Below are 24,976 nucleotides of genomic sequence, written 5' to 3'. Positions count from 1 at the left end.
GAATGATGTATGAGACTGTCTGTCTCTATCCACATCCATTTTTCCCCCAACATGACTATTTCATGGAATAAGTATCAAATTAGGAGCGTGCAGGCCGCGTATGTGGGGCAGTTGAAAACGCACCCCAACGTTTAGTCATTTATCATCAGGCACGTATGACAGTAGTGACTGTGTGTGTGTGTGTGTGTGTGTGTGTGTGTGTGTGTGTGTGTGTGTGTGTGTGTGTGCGTGCGTGTATTGAGAGAGAGAGAGAGAGAGTGAATGTGAGAGAGATTGAGGGGGCAGATGTATATTCCTACATTTTTGTGAGTGAGTGACTGGTGAGACTGTGTGTGTGTGTGTGTGTGTGTGTGTGTGTGTGTGTGTGTGTGTGTGTGTGTGTGTGTGTGTGCGTGCGTGCGTGCGTGCGTGCGTGTGTGTGTGTGTAATTGTGTGTTTATGTGTGTGTGCGCATGTGTGCGTGCGTGCGTGTCTGTGTGTGCATGAGTGTGTGCAGTGTGTGATGTAGGAGAAATATATTCTTGTGTGTCTGTGAGTGACAGAGGTAGTACTGAAGCTCTTATATGTGTGTTAGTGTGTGATGGAGAGGAAAGATGTTGTCTTCAATCATGTTTGCAGGTAACTGAAGATAGAGAGATATATATATATATATATATATATATATATATAGAGAGAGAGAGAGAGAGAGAGAGAGAGAGAGAGAGAGAAGAGAGTGTGTGTGTGTGTGTGTGTGTGTGTGTGTGTGTGTGTGTGTGTGTGTGTGTGTGTGCGCGCGCTCGCGCGCGTGCACGCGCGTGTGTGCGTGTAACTTGTAATTCCAAAACCATTCATTTTTTATTATATATATATTAAAAAAAAAGATTTAAGCTTGTAGATCTGCTATTTTCACAATACTTTTGAGCGACACTCTTGTATGATGAAGTATAGGGCATTAATTTAAAAAAACATAAAAAGTGTAAATATGGTGCACCCACGCACACACACACACACACACACACACACACACACACACACACACACACACAACACACACACACACACACACACACACACACACACACACACACACACACACACACACACACACACACACACACACACACACACACACACACACACACACACACCTGGACCAGGCTGCCTCCGTGCTTCTGAATATGTATCATGTGACATGAATGTGTGTCTGTGTCTGTCTTCCAGACAGTCGGCCTGCCTGCCAGTCATCTAGGTCAGGGCTTATCAGCCTTTTCAGGCCGCGACCCTCCCAAAATAATCATATTTGAACCTGGGACCGCCCCCAAAAAATCATTTTTGAACTTGGGACCGCCCCCAAAATAATCATTTTTGAACTTGGGACCGCCCCCAAAATAATCATATTTGAACCTGGGACCGCCCCCAAAATAATCATTTTTGAACCTGGGACCGCCCCCAAAATAATCATATTTGTACCTGGGTTCAGACTCACAGGTTGAGTAGCAGTGATCTAGGTGAGTGTGACCAGTGGCTCATATAAGACTCACAGGTTGAGTAGCAGTGATCTAGGTGAGTGTGACCAGTGGCTCATATAAGACTCACAGGTTGAGTAGCAGTGATCTAGGTGAGTGTGACCAGTGGCTCATATAAGACTCACAGGGTGAGTAGCAGTGATCTAGGTGAGTGTGACCAGTGGCTCATATAAGACTCACAGGTTGAGTAGCAGTGATCTAGGTGAGTGTGACCAGTGGCTCATATAAGACTCACAGGTTGAGTAGCAGTGATCTAGGTGAGTGTGACCAGTGGCTCATATAAGACTCACAGGTTGAGTAGCAGTGATCTAGGTGAGTGTGACCAGTGGCTCATATAAGACTCACAGGGTGAGTAGCAGTGATCTAGGTGAGTGTGACCAGTGGCTCATATAAGACTCACAGGTTGAGTAGCAGTGATCTAGGTGAGTGTGACCAGTGGCTCATATAAGACTCACAGGTTGAGTAGCAGTGATCTAGGTGAGTGTGACCAGTGGCTCATATAAGACTCACAGGTTGAGTAGCAGTGATCTAGGTGAGTGTGACCAGTGGCTCATATAAGACTCACAGGGTGAGTAGCAGTGATCTAGGTGAGTGTGACCAGTGGCTCATATAAGACTCACAGGTTGAGTAGCAGTGATCTAGGTGAGTGTGACCAGTGGCTCATATAAGACTCACAGGTTGAGTAGCAGTGATCTAGGTGAGTGTGACCAGTGGCTCATATAAGACTCACAGGGTGAGTAGCAGTGATCTAGGTGAGTGTGACCAGTGGCTCATATAAGACTCACAGGTTGAGTAGCAGTGATCTAGGTGAGTGTGACCAGTGGCTCATATAAGACTCACAGGTTGAGTAGCAGTGATCTAGGTGAGTGTGACCAGTGGCTCATATAAGACTCACAGGTTGAGTAGCACTGCAGTGATCTAGGTGAGTGTGACCAGTGGCTCATATAAGACTCACAGGTTGAGTATAGCAGTGATCTAGGTGAGTGTGACCAGTGGCTCATATAAGACTCACAGGTTGAGTAGCAGTGATCTAGGTGAGTGTGACCAGTGGCTTCTAGTCCAGTAACTCTCAGGACCTTTACTGGCACCTCCACAGTCCCACACTATACAGTTTCCCGATTGGAGCGCTAGAAATGCCACAAAAGGAACAAAACAGTGATTGATAAGACTGCTGAAACCTGAGAGCGACTTAACAGGGCAGCCAGCTGTCTGTCTTTCTGTCCCCTCCCTCTCCCTCATGTCTCTCCCGCTCTACGTCCATTGTGTGGCAACAAACACACCATTCTAGCGGCGGTTGAACTACGCCGTTATACCCTCAAGTGTGCGGGGCGGAACGGGAGCCTTGTCAAAGCGCTGCTTGTTTACACTCGGGGCAGGCATAATAAGGTGGGCTCCTCTTTCTGAAGCGATTAATCAGCAGCAGCAGCCGTGCACTTGCCTTGAACGTCGAGCATTCACAACGTGAGACGCGAGCGCAGCGACAATGGCTGCTGACGTGGGAGAAGCCATTTGGTATACAGAGGTGGAGAGGAGCTGATCGTTTGGAGATTGTTCATCTGCATTATATTAAGTGCTACGAGAGGCACGTCGGCGTACACGGCGCTCTGTATACCCGATGCGATTACAGCCACGGGGCGTCGTTATATGAAACTGGAATTCAGTGTTCAACCCCGGTTTGCGAAATTGTTCACCCATATTATTGTTGTTATAATAAGCTGTTGTTGTTGTTGAGTTTGTTTTGTGTTTTTTTTTGCCATGCACTGATTGATAGCAAGCTGTGGGGATGTAGACGCGTCCTAATGGCGTGCGCTGGGAGCCAAACGCAGGCCCCTTACAACACCGTCTGTCGGCTCGTGAAATCAGCAACTGTGCCCGCGCCCTCTGTTAATAATCAAGATCTGATAATCGACATCATTAGAGACAGACCTGCACTTCAAAGACAATTCAAACCAAATGGACAATTCATGGGAGGGCCGTACAGCGAGGGAGAGAAGCAAAGGGGCCCTGGCCACGAGGCGCCGTTGGTCCAAGTAGACCCACAGAAAATGCTGTCAGGTTATTTATGCGTCAGAGAAACACACATCCAGGTGTTGAGGGAGAAAACCCAAAGATGGACCCTTATGGGTCTGTCTGTAGTGTGTACACTCTCTCAGTTACAATGGACTCATGAACACTGAGGATTTCACTGTGTACAGTCTGTGCATCTTGCCTTGTGATCTCTACTTAACTGGAGGAATAGATGAGAAGAAGAAGAAAAAAAACAGTGCTGGGAAAGATTACGGGGATGAAAATGTTTTCCTCTCTCTCTCTCTCTCTCTCTCTCTCTCTCTGTGTGTGTCTCGAAGTCGTTCAGCGGTTTGATTGATATATTTGAGAGACATCGGCGTGATGCTGAGGCCCATGCAGTCAAAGTGAAAAATAAAATACAAAATATAGAAGGAGTTTCTAATCTTTTCATCTGACATTTTTATTGAAAGCCTCTCAGAGCGGCACGAGGGCCCCTTTAAGACCCTGCCAGAGACACTTAAGGAAATCAGAGCGGGGGCTTTTCAGGAGGCTGCAGGGGTTCATTAAGAACAGACCGCTCCAACTTCCTCCACCACACAGGACAAGGAGAAGACGGGGAGAGAGAGGGAGAGAGAGAGAGAGACAGAGAGAGAGAGAGAGAGAGAGAGAGAGAGAGAATAGGTATATAGTTATAGGTGAATGAGACAGTACAGCAACCAGAGACTGCATGAGGGAAACAAGTGGGCAGAGGAAGTCAGAGCGAGTGACCGCAGGGGAGAGAGAGAGAGAGAGAGAGAGAGAGAGAGAGAGAGAGAGAGAGAGAGAGAGAGATGAGCAGACAAAAGCGAGCGAGTGAGTGCTAACGAGTCATGGAGAGACAGAGGATGTGAATGTGAGTGAGTGACCAGAGACAGACAGACGGACGGACAGCACCGAGAGAGAGGAGAGGAACCAGGAAGAGAAGAGTATAGTGACATAGGCAGAGAGAGAGAGAGAGAGAGAGAGAGAGGGGGGGGGGGAGGGAGAGAGGGAGGGAGGCGAGCACCATGGTGCCAGTCCATACAGTGACAGCTTGACACCACAAGTCATCGAAATGAGGGTTTCGCAATGAGGGTAACCTGATGCAAAGATCACTTGCAAATCCGACTGCGGTAACTGTAGGTTCCAACACTATACAGAGCCATATATATATATATATATATACTCTTTTCATTGTGGCTGTCATTATCACAGGGACTGCTATAAATGAAACCAGACCCCCCCCCCCCCCCCCCCCCCCCCGTTTTCTTTTGTAGTGTGCATTCCTCTTCTTCTTCTTCTTCTTCTTTTTCTTAGGTGAGTAGTAGTGTAGGTGGGAGGTGTAGTTCCAGTTTGGGAGGTGTAGTTCCAGTCTCCCTGCAGCACACAAACAGAGTGTATGTGGGAGGTGTAGTTCCAGTTTGGGAGGTGTAGTTCCAGTCTCCCTGCAGCACACAAACAGAGTGTATGTGGGAGGTGTAGTTCCAGTCTGGGAGGTGTAGTTCCAGTCTGGGAGGTGTAGTTCCAGTCTGGGAGGTGTAGTTCCAGTCTGGGAGGTGTAGTTCCTTCTCCCCGCAGCACACAAACAGAGTAATGTATTGTACGTTGCATTCATTCCATCCAGTGAAAGAGCTGCAAAGGCTCTCTGTTTCCTCGCTGGCTTCCCCTCCCCTCTATTTTTCCCCACAAGACATCCATCACACACACACACACACACGCATACACACACACACGCGCACACGCGCACACAACACACGCATATCGCATACATGCACACAACACACACCATTCTCTTAAACGGTGTCGGGGAATAAATAAAATAAAACAAAAAAGTAAACGTCCACACAACGTCCAACTCACAGGCTTGCGCATTCTGATAAATGGTTGCTTTGTAGGGGAAAACGAAAGAAATGCACACACATGTGCGTGCGCACACACACACACACACACACACACACACACACACACACACACACACACACACACTCTTCTGCTATCGCATAGCTTTAGAAGTAGACAAGCAGGCTTTTATAGACAGCTACATCAGGGGTCGGGTTATCATGAGCCGGTTGTGATGTAAATATGACCTTACAGCTGCGCCACACACCAGTAAGCACCTTTGTGTTGGGATTAGCAACGGCTAGCTGCAGACGAGGCCAGAGAAAACCAGAGAGCGGAGTTTTTCGGAGAGAGGAAGCCCTTTGCGAGTCCCGTGGACATTTTGCACATCTCTCTTTTCCCCCCTTGAAGGAGCTTCATGGGGGCCACTGTAATGCTGCGTTCACATAACAAACACACAGTCTACCTTTCATTTTCAACGGAAGGCACCGACATGACGATACAAAGACACGTCCCACGTCTGTAGCTGCCGCAAACAGCTACACATCTTCTAAAAAGTTCAGCTGGTTTCAACTTCATGGCTACAAAGATATGAATCTACAAATACTCTCTGTAGATTTGTGTATACGTAGCATTGACTCTTTTGCATCTGCCCGTGTGAACGCAGCTTAAGGCCCCGGCTGTTTTGATTCGCCAGGAACGTCATGTGGCAAGCCCTTCCTCTGATTGGCTCCCTTAATGCATTCTGCGTGACCTATGGTGTGCTCCCGATTGGCAGCTGGTTTTATGGTCTCTCTCTGCAAAACACCTCATTGGCTCGGTGGTGCTTTGAACTTAGTATGAGACTGACTGATTGGCTGTTGCACCACTTTAATGAGTTACACTGTATCCAGCTGCTGGAGGAATAGTGACACAAATACACTGCCTGTGCTGCGGATTAACATTGGAGCAGAGATTCTGTATATGTTCTCTTTCAACATGCATTTACACTGCAGGTTATTGAATGAGTCATTGTGTGTGTGTGTGTGTGTGTGTGTGTGTGTGTGTGTGTGTGTGTGTGCACGTGCGTGCGTGCGTCTCAATGCTGCCAACACCAACATAACATGCAACCTACAAACCTATTAACGCTGCTACCAAGCTAATTACTATAGGGCAGAAGCCACGGTCTTTTCCATTGTCTCCAACCTGAAAAGGGAGAACGGCTTGTTCGAGGGTTTTGTGTAAGACTGGGGGGTGGGGGGTGGGGGTGCGTTTATCTCAGCGCTCAAGGAGCACGACCCTGAGCCCGGGCTTTAAAAAGACGTAACATGGCACCGTCATTTCGACTTGCCTTTTAGGCAGAACGCAATTCAATTAGGTACCTCGGTCGTCTCTCTCTCTCTCTCTTCGGTTCTCCTCCTCCTACTCCCTCACCTCGCCATTCGCTGGTCCTTTTGTTGGCTCGCGTGCAATCTACTTCACCACCTGGGGAGACAGAGAGAGAGACGGAGCACAGCGAAGGACAAGAAGAAAGGGAAGAGAATTGATTTTGTCACGTCTGGTGTAATAATTGATATCTTGAACACCTTCCACTGATGTTGGAAATCGTTCCGTTTTAAAGAAAGGAGGAAGGCCATGGGTTTTTATTCCCTGGGTTTCGCTGGACATTGTGCTTCGAATCACAGGTATAGCTTACAGTACCTCCATCGCCCCTCTCTCTGCACGGCGCCATTGAAGCGTTGATAATGCCGTCCGTGATGGCCACAAAGAGATAAGCACAGTAGGCTGGTGTGCTGCTGCCACACAGGGTGTCCAAAGTGCCGAGGTGACCGGGGTCAGAAGTAAGTTATCCATCCCCCCCCGCTGCTTTGACTTGAGATGGACAGGGTCAGCATCTTATCTCACAAACCATATGCAGACATGGAGTACGCCCTCGTACACAAGCATATGCACAACATGTTCGCCAGACAGTATTTCTGCCCTGGTAAAAGGCCAAGTGTCCTGAGCTGTCCTTCAATAGGAAACTCTCACTCTACACCCCCTCCTCCTCCTCCTCCTCCTCCACCTCCTCCTCCTCCCTCCGTCTTTATTGAAAAACATCTCTCCTTTTTTTGTGTGTTTGACCTAAATCTGCCCTTCAACTTGTACAGGACTTGATTGTTGTTACTCTCTCTGCTCTCGTCTCTGGCAGATCAATCGTGCTCCGAGCTTTGGGACTGATCAGAAGATAGATTACGACGTGAAGAAGGGGGTGCTTCTCAACGCCCTCAAACTGCTCAACATTAGGTAACATACACAAACAAGCACACACGCACACACACACGCACACACACACGCACGCACACACGCATACCTATACATAATACATATGTGTACATGCTCACACAGATGGGAATTTCCCCCAGAGACCCATTAGGTTTCAAGTGAGGAGCCAGTCCAAAAGTTACATCCAAACTATATTTTTCACAACATTCTGAATGTTTAAAAGGTATCAGGTCGATCGATATCTAGTTGCATCTCAAACTCCCTGCGCTTTTTTATAATCCTTTTATTTTATTTTATGTATTTATTTATTCATTTTAACAATTTTTGCAACCCTGAAAATGTGGCTATATTTCTTTCAATCCATCCATGTCTGTGTGCAGCTGTTCTTAGCGGTCTCAGTTGTTTACCAGTCCTGGGCTGTGGACCGTCCTTGTAAACGCGTGAGCTAGCTTTGCTTCAGGGGTTGTTCAGCATTGAAAAGAAAATACAAAGCTCAGCCTCTCCATTGTGCTCTTTGTGCGGACTTCAGTCAGGCATGCCGAGAGCATGCGCATGAACGTGTGTGTGTGTGTGTTTTAAATGTTGAGTATATTTATTTTTGCGGGGACACTGGAGCTTATATGCTATCTGTGTGCTTGCATTGTTTGCACTGTCATTCTTAATGTCGTCCAGTGCATGTACAGTACTGTACGTGGATCTGTTTATTATGTGTATCATGAGTTTATGTTTGATGCTTGGTTGTGTGTGTGTGTGTGTGTGTGTGTGTGTGTGTGTGTGTGTGTGTGTGTGTGTGCGTGTGAGTGTGCATGTGCGTGCGCATGCTGTGCTATCCCCACTGGCTACAGTACAGCCTGTTCACTGATTGATCATCTTGGACCTGACCTCTAGCCTCTCTCTCGCCCCACTCCATTTCTACTCTCTCACCCTTTCCCTGTGCCTGTCCTCTAAATATAGCTACTTTGTTGCTAATGACACACGCACACACACACACACGCTGGCGCACACACACACACACGCTCCCACGATCAGTATCAAAAGCATGCGCCGCAGTAGAGTTAGTCCATGGTCTGTGCAAAGACTAAGTCAAACTCCCGCCCGCCTTCGCTCGATCAGTACACAAACATTGGAATGATTTGTTTAGCCGCCGATGTTTGCTGTTGTTCCCGGAGATTAAAAGGGAAGATTTGATTCTTCCATCCTGGCAAATAAATAAATCTCTCGCTCACCTCGCCGTTACTTGAAACAGTGACGGGTGAGTTCTTTCTCTCGTTCACTGCATGGACAAACTGCCTAGTATGTTCGTGTTGTGGACTCAATGAGGGTTTTGTTCTACCTCACTTGCTTTCCTCCATATATAGTAATGGGTTTTGCCTCCCTAAAGGGAGGGGCTGGTGGCATGCGTGTGTGTGTGTGTGGGGGGGGGGGGGGGGGTGGGGGTAGGCTCGGCGGCGCTTTGAACACAAACTGTATCAACGGGGGATCAATTCCGAGCCGGCCGGCCGTGGACATTGACAAACCTCGCTCCCCCAACGGCACTCAATATCCAATTTAAAGGGCCAGCGATTGGCTCCAATGAATTGCTCCTTCTCCAGACCGCGACGGCCCGGCGCGTTCCAAATTAGACAGACTAGTCCCATTAATCTCAAGCGTGTTGTTTGTGTGTTTTGACTGCATCTCTATCTCGGTGTGTGTGTGTTTGTGTGTGCGTGCGACCGTGCGTGCGTGCGTGTGTGTGCGTGTGTGCGTGCGTGTGTGTGTGTGTGTTCAGGGCCAGTGATAAGAAGCGTAACCTGGCCCAGCAGAAGGCCGAGGCCCAGAGACGGCTCTATGGACACGGCTCCATGAAGAAGCTGTCTGCAGCCTCCTCGGACAAGGACAAACAGCGCCACACCCTGGAGCGGAGGAGAGAGGAACTGGTACGCCACAGACAACACAAATCAATCAATACAAATCACTATATGCATCAGTAAATAATCAATCAATCAAATCAATCAATACAAATCACTATATGCATCAGTAAATATCACCACCGCCGCCACCGGGCAGACATCTTGTATATCTCCATGTTTCAAGTTTTGGTTTCCCTTTTCTTTTTGGTCAATGAATGCCGTATATGCATGTCTATATAAGCTCACATATAAGCTATTTTCACTACTTTTGATAAGAAGAAAACTTTAATTTTGGTGGGTGAAAATGTTCTCCTATACTGTAGGTTGAAAGTGGCTCATGTCTCTCTGTCGATTTTGTGAATATCTTTTATGAAGTATTGGCAAACATCCAGTCATAATCTCACATACATGATTGTCTATAGTCCAACATGAGCACAGAGAGATGACACCGCGGTGGAGGGGTGGGTGCACATCAGAGATCAACATGATCTTTAGTTTATACCAAAAGAAAAGAAGAAAGAAATAAAAAGAATGTCCAACTCTCCCAGGCGCTGTTCTCTCACTGAAACATCTTGATCTTATAGAGTAATGCACCGCGACGAGCTAAACAACAGAACAAACAATGCCGTTCGTTGCACAGGCAAGCCTCCCCCTGGGTGGGAAATGACAGAAGCTGAGAAACTAAATAAAATAGCGCCACTGTTTTCTTGTCAAATAAACGAAAGTTTTCTGAAACAAGCACATGGTTTCACTAGTTGGGGGCTTCCTACATCGTGTGGGGGGGGGGGGGGATGCTAGCTAGCGCCTCCCACCACCTTCCTTGAATCGTTTTTTGATCAATCTGACAGTAATCAGCAGGGAAGGTATAGGGATGGATGCTGCCAAGGTGATATTTATTTTACAATATCGTCTGTTTTATATAGTTTTATTCAAGATTGGAGCGTAAACAGAGGGACGGAAAGTGAGGGGCAGATGGGGAGGTGCGTGACATGCAACCTGGGGTCTCCCAACGAGAGTGTTGCAATTAGATGCAACATGTTACATGGATGCGACCCACCGGTTAAACCGGTGGGGTACAGACAGCAGATGTGGCTCCAACTGCTGTTGAGGATTTGGGATTGGAAGTCGGCAGGGGCGAGGCAGCCGCAGGCACGTCCTGCTTAGCCTTCAATGTCTTGCATCAGCGCCTGGCAAACACACGCACACACACACACACACACACACACACACACACACACACACACACACACACACACACACACACACACACACACACACACACACACACACACACACACACACACACACACACACACACACACACACACACACACACACACACACACACACACACACACACACACACACACACACACACACACACACACACACACTCACACACATTTGTAATTCTTCACATTTATAAAATATTAATAATGTATAATATTAAAAAAATAACACATAATTATAACGCATAATCCTCAAGCCACTGAACACCAAGCTGCCAAATATAAAAACAATTAGCTGATACTTATAGGCCTATATGGCTTGTACTATATAATGGTTGGTATTTCACTTGTTTAGTAAGGAAGGCCTTCTCTAAACTTTCTCTAAACGCAATATGACCTGCTCCACAACAATACCTTTTCTCATTTCATGAAATCTGATTCTGCAACTATTAGGAAGATAAGACAGATAAGACAAGATAAGACACACATGTCGTCATCATCCCATCCATCTCGGGTGGGATGGATTGATTCAGAGGCCAAGATGGAAGGTATCTTTTCAGCTGAAAGGTTTGCAATCTCTCCTCCTCCCCACGACTCTAGAAAGAGCGACTGGCGCAGGTCCGCAAGCAGATCTCCAGGGAGGAGCATGAGAAGCGACATCTGGGGAACTACAGGTAAGGAAGAGGAGTGAGCGGGCTGGGGCGCTCCCACCGGGAACCTCCCTCTCCTTCCCCCCAATCCCCCAATACTGCCTTTGCTTACAGACGCGGGGTTCATCTGGAGTGCGCAGGGCTTTTGGGTCGATAAATAATGCTGCCGCAGAGAATATAGAGGGGAAAGCAGAACGCCTGAAGTTTTAAGAGAGAGAGAGAGAGAGAGAGAGAGATTGTGACTGGAAGAGAAATCAGAACAGGAAGACAGAGATTGGAACAGAAAGAGAGAGATCATGACGGGAAGAGAGATTGTAAACAGAAAAAAGAGAGACCGGAAGAGAGATTTTGACAGAGAGAGAGAGTGGAACGGGAAGAGAGCTTGCAACAGCGAGAGCGATAGTGACAGTAAAAAGAGTGCAACTGCTGGCTTATGCTTGCTATATGGGATGGATGCATCTTAGAACGTAAATATCTCGGAATCGCTTTTTAGACCAAAATGCAAGCTTGGTTTGCGTCTGATGTATCCAAACGCTAGTATTTGCGCTGATCAAAAGTATGTTGTGGGTGTATTAAATGACAATCCTGTGACATTGGATTTCACTTCCTGACGCGGATTTTACTTTCCGGCCAAAAGCCCTTTCAACATAAGGGCTCCTCCCGTTCACTTACTAATACATGGCACAAGCGCAGTACGTAAGCCACCACTAGGTGGCAGTCAATGAGTTTTAATAGTCATCTTACAGACTGAGCAAACGCCGACCTTGGAGCATGCCTCTGCAACTCTTGCCCCTGATTCGCCACCTGTCCTTGGTTCATTGTTAATTTCCCTTCGCTCCCCGAGTCATTCTCTTGATTTCTCCATACATTACACCGGCCCCTGCTTAACCCATTCTGACCGGAGATCAGATTCATACGAGGTTTCCGCCGGACACACACTGGTCTGATGAACCCATTCTGACCTGAGATCAGATTCTAAAAATGTCAGTCGTTCTTCGATTTTTTTCAAAAATAGCAGACCTACAAGCTCGTATCGCGCCACTCGGTGGCGCGATATGAGCTTGTAGGTCTGCTATTTTTAAATAGCTAAAGCATAACATGATGCCGACACCAAAATGGGTGCCCGGTCAGAATGGCTTAAAGCTGCAGTACACTGCCCTGTACGTACCAAGGCCACAGAGGGAAAATACAATAACAAGATGCTGTGCTTGTGCTGCAAAACAAGCTCTCTCTCTCTCTCCCCTTATCCATTTCTCTTTCCATCTCTTGACTCTCTCCCACACACACAAGTAGTGAACAAAATCTTAAAAAAAAATAAAAAATCTACAGTTGATTTAGTTGACTAAAACGTATGTACGTAGGTATAGGCATGTATAGCAATATATCGTAAATCGATTAACATCCATTCAAACTGGTGACAATTTAAATCTTGATTAAATCGTGAAATTGTCATTTGCTGTATTGAAAAGAGCATAAGAGATTGAAAATACTGGATTTGTGTAAAAGAGATTACAATTTAAAAAAAAATCGGTCATTTGTTTGGAAAATGATTTAGTGTTTAAAAAATGGTGAATAATCGTAACATGAACCTAGTATGGTGATTTGAATAGTGTTGTGAGTTGAGAGAATCGTTATACTGTAGGTAGTGGTTGAGGCATTACATTTAGTTTGACTCGGTTCCACAGATAAATATTGTGAAAATAGCACACACACACACACACACACACACACACACACACACACACACACACACACACACACACACACACACACACACACACACACACACACGCACACACGCACACGCACGTTGAGAACCACTGACTTAAGTGACCTCCTCTTGACTGTGGGAGGTTGAATCAGAGCTCGTGTGAAGTACTGTGTCACTTCCTTCCCCTTCCCCTCTGAAAGGTAGCCAGACAGTCATCAGACAGGCCAGGGTCTGTCTGGGGCGGGCACAGCTAATAAAGACCACTCTGAATTCAAACACCGCTCCTCATTAGAAGAGTTCCCTTTAATAAACGCATTACCCTGCAGCCATTAGGCCAAAGCGTGACCTATACGTACAAAGACTCCAAAACAACAAGCACCCAGAGGTCAGAGCCCTGCATGTTGTTTCCATAACTTTTAATAAATGTCTGCCAAACCATTATCGGGAGTGACTCGCTAAAATGCGTGTGCACACACACACACGTGAGCGTGTGTCTGTGCGTTTGTTGGATGTGTGAGGGTTAGTTTTAAGCTGATATTTGGGAGTTTGGATCTTAGGTCACATTTACACCTTGGCTTTCAAATGTGCACCTGGATATCTTATCAGCATAACGAGCGATCCTCCACGCTTACATCCATCGAACTTTGACCCACAATGTGAGCCAGATCATCTCCCGACGTTCTGATTTCAACGTTTAAGGCATTGACGTTTTTCCTTATCCAGATTAAAGATATAAAGGTCACATTTTGATCCGAGGTGTAAATGGGGTTTCAGGCAGCACTCTACTGACTGGACAATGTGGGAGGACAAGGTGCTAGTGTGGGGGGTTGTACTGTATGGGTGACTCAATGACCAAAATGTTCAAAAAGCAGCCCAGCAAGCACGGTCAGGACCTGGACGAATTAGTGACGTCTCGATTGGGTACAGATCAAGTCAAAGCAAGACTATAGTCACGTCTGGCCCAGAATATCACCTGATTTCAACCAACATACATTTTACCCACTAAGACGGGACGTCCCTGGATGAATCAGAGAGAGTCTGATCGAGGCCAGATCAACTTAAGTCATAATCATAACTAGTCAGATCTGGCCCAGAATAAGATATATTATTTAAACTGGTGAAGACGTCCTGGAAATGACGTAAAGATCATCCCCATATGGGCTGTGAACTTAACCTGACGCTGCCAGATCCAAGAAGCTTGCTACACAAATTTGTTTCACAGCTTATTGGGATCTGGGATCGCGGAAGCAAATTCGATGACGGGGCTGTTCCTTTTTTTTCAAGATACTTGGTAGATGATTGGATGGGACCGTCTGTCTATCACCGTGTGGGCGTGCAAACACAACCAATCATATTGACGTGTCTATATAGCTTCACGTCCGGTTTCGCACATATCCCGCCCTTAGCTCACGCTGATTGGTCCGGTACGGAACGGATTTTTGTCAGCTCAACTGCCTGAGAGATCCCAGATGATTGCTGTGTTGGGAAACATGGTTACCCAATACCGCCCCCATCTGGCAGCGTCAGGTTACTGTGAACTGGCCTAGTCCTGAACGTCACCGGAGAGTCACTGGAGGACGTCATCATAACGTTATCATGATGTTATTTGGCTTGCTGAGCAATGAGCACCAGAACACAGTATTTCCCCCCGATTTGGAGGGAGACCCTGTTCCAGAATTCTCAGAGCATATCTTGGAGAAAACACATGCTGAACCTTAATGGTTCATCACGGTCACTGCTTCCTACTGAACAGCTGAACTTTCACTTTTGAACAAAGTGAATAAACCACATGATACATTTTAAAGAACTTGCTGGTCTGCCCCCTCCTTTCATCTTAACATTTATATTCAGTATTTCCCCCCCATTTGGAGGGAGACCCTGTTCCAGAATTCTCAGAGCATATCTTGGAGAAAACACATGCTGAACCTTAAAGGACAACTTTAGTTTTTTTTCAACCAAGGTTCATGTTTTAGGATGTTATTATTAGAGAAAGTAAAAGATGAGTGTTAATTGTTTTTCATTTGCTGCTTTCTTTCGTTTTAGGGATTTTAGCTGTTTTTGACAGGGGGGCGGGGGCATTCAAGCATGGGGCTAAATATGTATTTTTTTTACAAAATATTATGGCGATTTCTTTTTTTTATTATTTACTATAGTCCTACTAGACCCCAAGAAATTACATCTGACCACAGAAGATCACAGGATCTACTGAATGTGAAGGAGGCCTACTGGGGGGAAGCCACACTGTGTCATAGACTCAATATGCAGTTTGACACGTTCAGTAGATCCCGTGATCTTTTGTGGCCAGGTGTAATTTCTTGGGGTCTAGTAGGACTATAGTGAATAATAAATAAATAAATCACCATCAAATTTGGTAAAAAAATACATATTTAGCCCCATGCTCGAATGCCCCCGCCCCCCTGTCAAAAACAGCTAAAATCCCTAAAACGAAAGAAAGCAGCAAATGATTTTTTTTTAAATAACACTCATCTTTTACTTTCTCTAATAATAACCTAAAACATGAACCTTGGTTGAAAAAAACTAAAGTTGTCCTTTAATCAGACCAGTGTGTGTCCGGCGGAAACCTCGTATGAATCTGATCTCAGGTCAGAATGGGTTAAATAAAGAACAGAAAGAAGCATGGCGTCGGTAAAGAAACTGGGCCAGCGGAAAGAACTGGAATGATTTTGCAGTTCTCTTCAGAACCTGATATTGTGAAGTGAAGTATATTAAAGTTCACTAATTTATAGTACAGTTATTTTTTTTATATACATCAAGTAGTATAAAGTGTTTGTGTTCTCTCCCTGTTGAAGGAGACAACAATATACTGAATAAAATACATTATGATTAGAACGATAATTGTAAAACGTTGAAAACAGCAGACTTTGTGTGAGGAAGACACATAATATCACAGTATCACACTGCCAATTTCATGCTAATGTGTAATTTATACTTATGTATAAATGTGTTTTTGTGTTCCAACATAGACGGTCTACAAGCTCTATGTATTATCAACACATCAAAGTATAAACCAGGTTTAAAACGAGTCAGGAGTGCACAACCTATATAATGGAACACTGAAAACGATTTTTACGGATTATCTACATATCTGCCAGCCGCAAGCACGACAGCGCCTTTACATTTCCTGCAAAAGTTAGACATCCAGTTTCACCGTTTTGTATGTTTTTAAAGAGTAGGCTGGACCCTGTAGTAGACGCTTTAACTCCAGCAGACATCTATTAACAGCATATTTGGTGTGTGGCTCCATCCTAACATCTGTGCCGATGCCAGAGGTACCGCACCACTTTATTTTCCTTCTGCGCTGGTCATTGTTTTAATTCCATGGCTGGCGCGATGACTGCAGGGCGGCTATAGTTTGGAGATGTATGGCCGAGATAAGCAAGCGGACGTTTATGCGTATTTCTAATCCCCGCTGGCTAAAGGTAAACACTGGACACTGTGGGTTTAGACTCGGAGGGCATAGAAAGACCAAGGGAATGACAGACAGACAGCAGTACGGTGAAACATGTGGCCAGGGGATTTTTTTGTTAAAGTCTACACAGCCAAAAGTGTTCATTAAACTCTTAGGTAAATTTTTCCACTCTTGCCTCAGTAGTGTCAGTGTGGATGTGTGATCAATGCAGTGTGGGGTGTTTGTTGTATGGTGTGTAAATCAAGGCATGAAGTCAAACAAACAAAAGGGTGCTGTCATCTGGAGGGGATCAACAGAATGGCTGCCACCAACTCATTTATAGAGCTCCTATAGGTGCTCCCAATGCACCTATGATTGGGGAAGGTGGGAACCTTGGCCGACACCTACACATTCAGACCCCTTTTCCACCAGTTGGTTCCCAATGGGAACCGGTTCAGTTCTTTTTGGTTTTTAGTCCATGAGCCAGAACTCCAAAATGGGTGGGCAAACTATACCCTATATTAAATTGTTTATAGGATCAATACAAGTAAATTAATACATGATAACCCTTCCACAGTAGTATACCTTTTTCATATTTTTGATTATTTTGCATATTTTCCTACATAATGCCTCATTTGCATATTTAAGTACTCAATTGGGGAAGTTTCATGGTGATAACAATCTAATATAGGTATGGTTTTGCTCCACTCAATTCATAATTAACGTTCCAATTTTGGAGCTCTGGCTCATGGACTAAAAACCAAAAAGAACTGAACCGGTTCACATTGGGAACCAACCGGTGGAAAAGGGGCCACAGTATATCTGTGAGGGGAAACGCATAGATAGGGGAGTACCGGTACACTAAAGGGAGACAGACAACACATACATAACAGGCCCTGCAGGCCAGGCCAAAGGTTCTCCTGGTGGTGCCTAAAACCAGGCTGAAAAGCTCAGAGGGAACCGGGCTTTTGCAGTCGCAGCTCCCGAGCTCTGGAATGAGCTGCCTCTGCACATAAGACAAGCCCCATGCACCCTCCAGGTGTTTAAATCACGCCTCAAGACGTATCTTTATTCTTTGGCATTTCCAAGCATAGTATGAGCTGTTTTTGATGTTGAAAGTGACACTGTGTATGTTGTTTGTTTTTAAATGAAGTTGTGATTTTTATTATTTTATTGTAAAGCACTTTGGTACAACTTTGTTGTTATTTAAATGTAAGTAGCCTTGCCGAGCCATGAGGCCCATAGGGCAGGAGCCTATCTCCTGTTTCTGTAGCGTGAGGCAGCTTGATGTACAAGTACACCCCCTGGACATGACGCTAGTATGTCGCAGGGATTTACCCCCAATCCAACCCTTGATATTTAAATGTGCTATATAAATAAAGATGGTATGGTATGGTATGGTATTAACCCTGCCCCTCTCTCCCCTTCCCTTTCTCTGTCGTCTCTCTCTCTCTCTTTCCCTTCTCGTTCTGTCCTTTTCTCTATGGCCACCATGCCCTTCATCACACCTTTCGTTCTCTTCCTTCTCACCTTTGACAACATTCTTCCTCCTCCTACTCCTCCCTCTCCTATTGTCTCCTTCTCATCCGCTATATAAATGCACCATTTACTTCTGTTCCTTCTCTCCCCTCTGCTGTCATTGTTACACCTCCAATCTTCCTCTATTTCCTCTGTCTCCCTCGCTCTTCCTCCCTCGCTCTCCTTTTCTCCTTGGTCAATATCACCCGTCTCTCTCCTCCTTTGTGTTTCCACTTCTCCCTCGTTCTCTTGCTGACCACCTCTCCTCTCCTCTCCTCCTTTTTCTATTCTTATATCTTCACCTCTCCCACCTCTCTATCGCTCTCTCTCCCCTCTCTCCCATATCTGTCGGTCTCTCCCCTTTTCTGTCTCTCTGGCTCCCTCCTCCTCTCTCTATTTCTCCATATTTGTCTCCTCTCGCGCTTCCCCTCCCCCTCTTTCATTCTGTCTCGCTCTCTATCCCCACATTTATCCTCTCTCACCCCCACTTCTCTCTAGACGCATTTACCCTCCAGATGACAAGCATCTTTTGGAGAAGTATGAGAGTCTGCTGTCTGCTGCCTTTCAGACCTTCCTCGCCGGGCGAGCCGCCTCACTTCAAAAGGAAATGAATAATCCTCTGAAACGAATGAAGGCACGTACCTGAGACCAGCACGCACACACGCACGCACGCACGCACCCAAACAATACAGTTACAAGCACGTGCAGTACATATAGATATAAAGATATGTGGGGACAAAAGCACACACATAATAAGCGGATTATCTGCAAGCACGCGCCACATGAAGCTGAGGCATAACCACAGAATATTACATGTACAGGTTGCAAACACAGATACACGTGTACGTACTGTAGATAAACACTCACATGAAGATGCATGCATCATAAACAGACACCTGCAGAGGACAAGCATTAGGGCGGCTGTGGCTCAGCGGGTAGAGCAGGTCGTCCGATGATCCCTGGGTCGGCGGTTCCAATCCCGGCTCCTCCTCCTGTCCACATGTCGAAGTGTCCTTGGGCAAGACACTGATCGGTGTGAGTTTGCCACCATGTGTGAATGTGGAAAGTGAGGACGCTGGCGCTTCGCCGCTTCACCTGCATGAATGAATGAAAAGCGCTATATAAAAATGCAATTCATTATGTTGTGTATGTGTGCAGAGTCACACACACACACACACACACACACACACACACACCTAACTTGGATTATGTCCTCAAAACAGGAAAGAGGGGCACGCACGTTACACATATAATTCAGTGTGTGTCTCCTCCTCCTTAACATTCGTTATAGGATGCCTTCCTGTTTCTGACAGAATTCTCTCTATCTCACCCTCAGAACAAAAGTACTTATCGTGCATCGTGAACATCTGGTTTGCAAATCAAGCCAAATCCCACACAGACACATTTTTGTTTCTCTCTGCTTGCGAACCTTCCATTCGTCTTAATCTCTTAATCTTCGCCTCAACTTCTTTCTATCAATTCTTTCTTCAATCTAGTTTTTTTCCCCCCTGTCTCCTCTCACAAGTTTCTCTTCGAGTTCTCCTTGTTTTTATTTTATAAAGTAAGCTTTTCAGAGTTAATGAGTTACCTTGCACACACTGCCAAACCCTCTTTGCCATGAGTGAATTTTTAATACAACTTGCAGCAACGCGTCGAGCGCACTGATTTGAACATGCACGCACATGCGCACGCACACACACACACACACACACACACACACACACGTGCGTGCACACGCACACAGAGGGAGAGATTTGAGGCCATACTTTGAGATTATGTGCACGTTTGTACAGAGAAGTGTATGCACATAAATGATGAGGGCTCTCCGGTGCCAGGGATATACACGCAGCTATCTAACTTTGAAGGTAAAAAGTATGAAGAGCCACGGAGACAAGGAGAAGTGGATTTCCATTCTCCGCTCTGTTCTTTTCAGGAGAGACGAGGGCAGGAGATGGACATGACTTTGTTTCAATATTGATTCTCTCACAGTTTTTGTGTATAAGAAGAAAGTTTCCCCCGAATCAATCAAAAAGATATGCTCAGTCGCTGCGCACAAATGCCCATTGAGAGACTGGAGGATGAGTTGAATGCTAATAAGAATGATGTGGTGCTGTGGCTATTCTCTAGTAAAGGAGTGCAGATATTGTGGACTTATTGTGGACTTGTGGCCTGAGTTATACTGCATCGGGTTGCGCGCCCAAAGTAGACAAGCTCACAACGCATCCCATACTCCATAGGTATATCTACAGCACACTCAACCACTTTAAAACAAGCATTGTGTTTGTGTTTTTTAAAGATTCGTTTTATTTTTGTTGCTTTTGTGCCTTTATTGATAGTTGCGAACGCAGTGATTGCGAACGAATGAGCACTAACTATGAGACCCTGCAGATCATGTCTGTCTGTGTGTCTGTCTGTCTGTCTGTCTGTCCCGCTGTTACACCACCCGCCCGCCACCAGAGGGCGCAGCTGTAGCACACAAAACACACACACACACACGCACTCACACTCACACTCACACACACACACACACACACACACACACACACACACACACACAACTTAACTTAAAAAAATACTTAACTTAAAATGAAAAATAAAAAAATTAACTTAAAAAAAACTTTAAAAACACTTAACTTCAAAAAACTTAACTTAAAAATTAGGGCCGGGACTAATTGCGATTAATTTAGATTAATTAACTACAGAAAAATTAATCGCGATTAACTACAGATAAATTAATCGCACCTTTTTTTTCACCGCGGAACGTTTCTCACTGGGCGCTTTTCTATAGTACTGAAAACTGGAAATAATAAAAAGTCACCCCATTTTGTGTTGCCTAGAACTGGAGGTCTGACAAAAAACAGTAACAATATGAAGTAAGTACAGCTTTGTGATGTCACTGAGATGTACTTGTTACTGTTACTAAAAAAAAATTCAGACCTCCAGTTCTAGGCAACACAGAATGGGGTGACTTTTTATTATTATTTCCACAACAGGTATATTAATGACAGTAAAATGTTGAAAATGAGTGGTATCCTGTAGTCACTATTTGTTGATTCACTGGGATACCAAAAAACATTTAAAAAAAAGGTTTCTCGCTGTTCTCGGGTTGAATATTGATATGCGATTAAAATGCGATTAATCTAGATTAATTAATCGCAAAGCCTCTGATTAATTAGATTAATTTTTTTAATCGAGTCCCAGCTCTATTAAAAATAAAATCTTAAAAAAACACAAAAAAACTTAACTTCAAAAAAACTTTAAAAACACTTAACTTCAAAAAACTTAACTTAAAAATAAAATCTTAAAAAAACACAAAAAATAACTTTAAAAAGAAAACCTTAAAAAAGTATGTAATTTATTCTAATTGTTGTTATTGCCATTTACGAGCTGCGTTCGCTTCCCGCGTTTGCGCGTCTTACTTGTTATACATACAGTGAAGACGGACAGGAAAGAGGGAGGGAGAGAGAGACATGCAGCAAAGGTCGTCATGAACGGGACTCGAACACACAACGCACTGTCAGGCCAGAGCCTATATGTAGCATGCGCCTGGACCACTAGGCCAGCGGGCGCCCCATGCAGTGTCTTTGTGTTTTTGACTCGCTTTCTTGGTGTCACACCAACGTCAAATATACGCTTTAAGTACAACGGCGTATCCTAAAAGCATATTCACTGTCTTTCCACGTTTGGTTTCAACGGTAACGACATCGAACATGGAGAAATGGAAAGAGACACACGTGCGAGGGAAGGAGAGATGGTCCAGAATGTACCATAATAAGTACATGAGGCTCGGGGTCTTTAGGAGGTTAAAGCCCCCCGGCTGGCTGCTCAGCCTCAGCCCAGGATCAGGGGCCCATGCCATGCATGCCATGCCAGCACTGCTTTGGCATGCACACACACACTGCATGCCCGCGCACATGCACACCAATTGTATACTGGAGACAGATGAGGCATGCAAGTGGCTTTCATTCAGAAAACAAAACATGTGTGCACGCACGCACACGCACACACACACACACACACACACACACACGCACATACACACCACTAGCAGTTGGTCATGTGGGAAGGTCTATATAGATGACCCTGTCTCTAATCCGAGACACATGCGGTCACCGGCCACTTCTTTTCATCTGACATCGAGAGTTGGACTGGAAGGCCGTAATAATGCATGGAGGAGCATGCTGTCTGACCTTGTTCCACTCCATGCTGTAACAGGTGCAGCCCTTCCCTCAGCCACCTGTAGGCGCTGCTATAGTGCAGCGACACTTCTCCTTGTCCTGTACCCGCCTCCAGCTCGGCCGACTGCCTTCGCCGGACTGCGCTCCTCCGGCCAAGCCAGATGCAAAGCTCCTATAGTCTCTGTGGTGGTGGGCAGGAACTCTACCCCCTGCGCCACCCCCAGTGCCGACAAAATCAACTTTAATCACCCTTTCCCTGCATTTCGTCTGCGGCCAAAATGGCCACCGCTCCAGCATGTTGGCTACGAAGCACGAGGCAGGCATTTTCAAAGACTGTGCGCTGCCAGGGAGCAAGGCATGTTCAGCCAAGGTCTTTGTATTATCTGGACCTGGCATATGGCGCAGATGTCCAGAGCTTATGTGAACTTTTTCATCTCTCTCTCTGTCTGTTTCAACTTTTTAATTTGTTTGTGCTCTTTTTTTGTGTGTGTGGCAGAGGATGTAAAAGCAAACTGCCTTTAATCAACACTCACTGTATTTAATCAACACTCACTGTATTTAACATCTGACTGGGCCTCTCTTAACTCTTTACTGATGCAAATTACCTTTCGTATGGATCCAAAATGGATGCCACCCTCTGCCAGTTTCTCATTTCCTTTGTGGTTTGTGCAGGAATGTGTATTGATGTGTATTTATTTATGTGTGTGTGTGTGTGCGTGTGTGCTTGCGTGCGTGTGTGTGTGCGTGCGTGTCTGTGTACATGTGTCTATTGTGCAGGAAGAGGACATTTTGGATCTGCTGGAGCAGTGTGAGCTGGACGATGAGAAACTGATGGGAAAGTCCTCCAGGCAACGAGGCCCCAAGGTGAGAGAGAGAGAGAGAGAGAGAGACAGAGTGTGCGTGTGTGTGCGCGTGCTTGTGTGTGCGTTTGTGTGTGTTCGTGTGTGTGTGTGTGTCTGTGTGCATGTGTGTCTGTGTGAGAGAGAGAGAAGAAAGGTGGACGGATAAAGAGGCCAAATGCCTCCAGGGAACTAACCCATTCTGAACTGAGATCAGATTCATACGAGGTTTCCGCCGGACACACACTGGTCTGATGAACCCATTCTGACCTGAGATCAGATTCTAAAAAAAAAAAAATCTTCGATTTTTTCAAAAAATAGCAGACCTACAAGCTCGTATCGCGCCACTCGGTGGCGCGATATGAGCTTGTAGATCTGCTATTTTTCAATAGCTAAAGCATAACATGATGCTGACACCAAAATGGGTGCCCGTTCAGAATGGGTTAAGAAGAGAGAAAAAGAGTCAGAAGGAAGGGTGTCAGGGAGGAGAGAGAGGCAGGTAAGTATAGGGAGATGCCTGGAGCTAATGCCCAGGGAGGACGTGATACGGACGGGATGGAGGAAATCAGAAAAGGAGCTGGCCCATAGAAAAGACCCAAGTCCCTTAGGGGACAGCTGTCAGGCTCTCTCTCCCCCTCCCCTCTCACTCTCTCTCTCTCTCTCTCTCTCTCCATCCTCTCTCTCTCTCTTCCCAAGTCTATCACACAACACCTAGACGCCCCCTCCATTTCCCACGGCAGTACATTAGTCCCTCCATCACCTTCCTCTCCTTTCACTCCCTTATACCCCCTTCATCCTCTCTCTCTCTCTCTCTCTCTCTCTCACACACACATCAGCATCAATCCCTCAGCCTGTGGAACAGTCAAAGTGTGCGGTTAGGGGGACCCGACAGGGCAGTTGAGCGCTGCATTTAGGCGCAGGCCCTGAGCCCTTCTCGCACAATCAAGCGTTGTCCAAATTAATTCGGTCCCCGTCATTTCCAATGCTGTCAGAGTGTGAGCGAGTGGCGTGTGTGAAGCGAGTGGTATAGCATAGCATAGTATAGTGTGTGTGTGTGAATGTGAATGTGTGTGTGCGCGCGTGTGTGTGAAAAGTAATGGCGATAGATATAGACGGAGAGAGAGAGAGTAGAGCTGGTGAGTAAAAGTGGATGGTACCCCCCCCCCCCCCCCCCTTCCCCTCCTGGGGGTTTGGCGCTCACGAGCCATCTGGCGAAGAGGAACAGAACGAGGGTAGAAACGCGCGGCGGACGGGGAGGAGGGAGAAGCCAGGCGATTAAGGAGCGTGCCGCTGAGGGTCCTTCGTTATCGACGGACAAGCGTTCAAAGTGAGCGAGAGGTAGAGAGTACGTATGGGGAGCGAGGGAACGCGGTAAACGGGGGGGCCGTAGGGGGGGGGGATGTACAGGGAATATGCCTGGCGGCCGTCTTCCTTTACCTTTACCTCCCTCTTCTACTCTTTAACTCTGCTCTTTTTAACTTCTCTGTTACCCCGTGGCTTTTTCCTCTTGCTTTCCTTCTCCACGTCAAACCCCTCTCAGACTCCATCAGTATCTTTACTTCTCCCTCACACGCACGCACGCGCACACGCACGCACGCACACGCACACGCACACACACACACACACACACACAGTGAATCCATCAACAATTCGGTCTCACCTATCCATCCACTCTCTCTCCCTCCATCTGCACAGCAGTGACTGCACCGTATAGTGATTATTGGTGACGTTTGTGAAATTATACCAAAATAGTATCGTTTTTATATAAGCATGCAGTATACATTATTGAGGGAGTCATTCAGTTTAATTAACACCCATGCACACACAGTTAGTTAGTGTGTGTGTGTGTGTGTGTGCTCCTGACATATAGGCCTCGTTTAGAGGAAAGGTGAAAACAGTTGATTGGGGCGGCCATATCAGCTTGGATACAACATGGGTGT

The 24,976-nt window shown here is 45.9% G+C and overlaps 1 protein-coding gene across 1 annotated transcript in view; it reads left to right on the top strand.

Annotated features, from left to right (window-relative positions):
* The window catches only part of ttll7 (tubulin tyrosine ligase-like family, member 7), a gene marked incomplete at its 3' end in the record, with an annotated part of 102,213 nt that overhangs the window by 33,564 nt on the left and 43,673 nt on the right, over positions 1-24,976 (top strand). Inside the window, 5 exon segments of the mRNA XM_083768051.1 lie at positions 7,540-7,634; positions 9,382-9,529; positions 11,332-11,405; positions 18,518-18,653; positions 22,975-23,061. Coding sequence (XP_083624177.1) covers positions 7,540-7,634; positions 9,382-9,529; positions 11,332-11,405; positions 18,518-18,653; positions 22,975-23,061 — 540 coding nt within the window.

This window comes from Protomyctophum parallelum (genome assembly GCF_964188405.1).
Source record: "Protomyctophum parallelum genome assembly, chromosome: 6".
Taxonomy (NCBI): domain Eukaryota; kingdom Metazoa; phylum Chordata; class Actinopteri; order Myctophiformes; family Myctophidae; genus Protomyctophum; species Protomyctophum parallelum.
The sequence above is the reverse complement of the archived record's forward strand: the minus strand, read 5'-3'. Positions and strand labels throughout refer to the sequence as shown.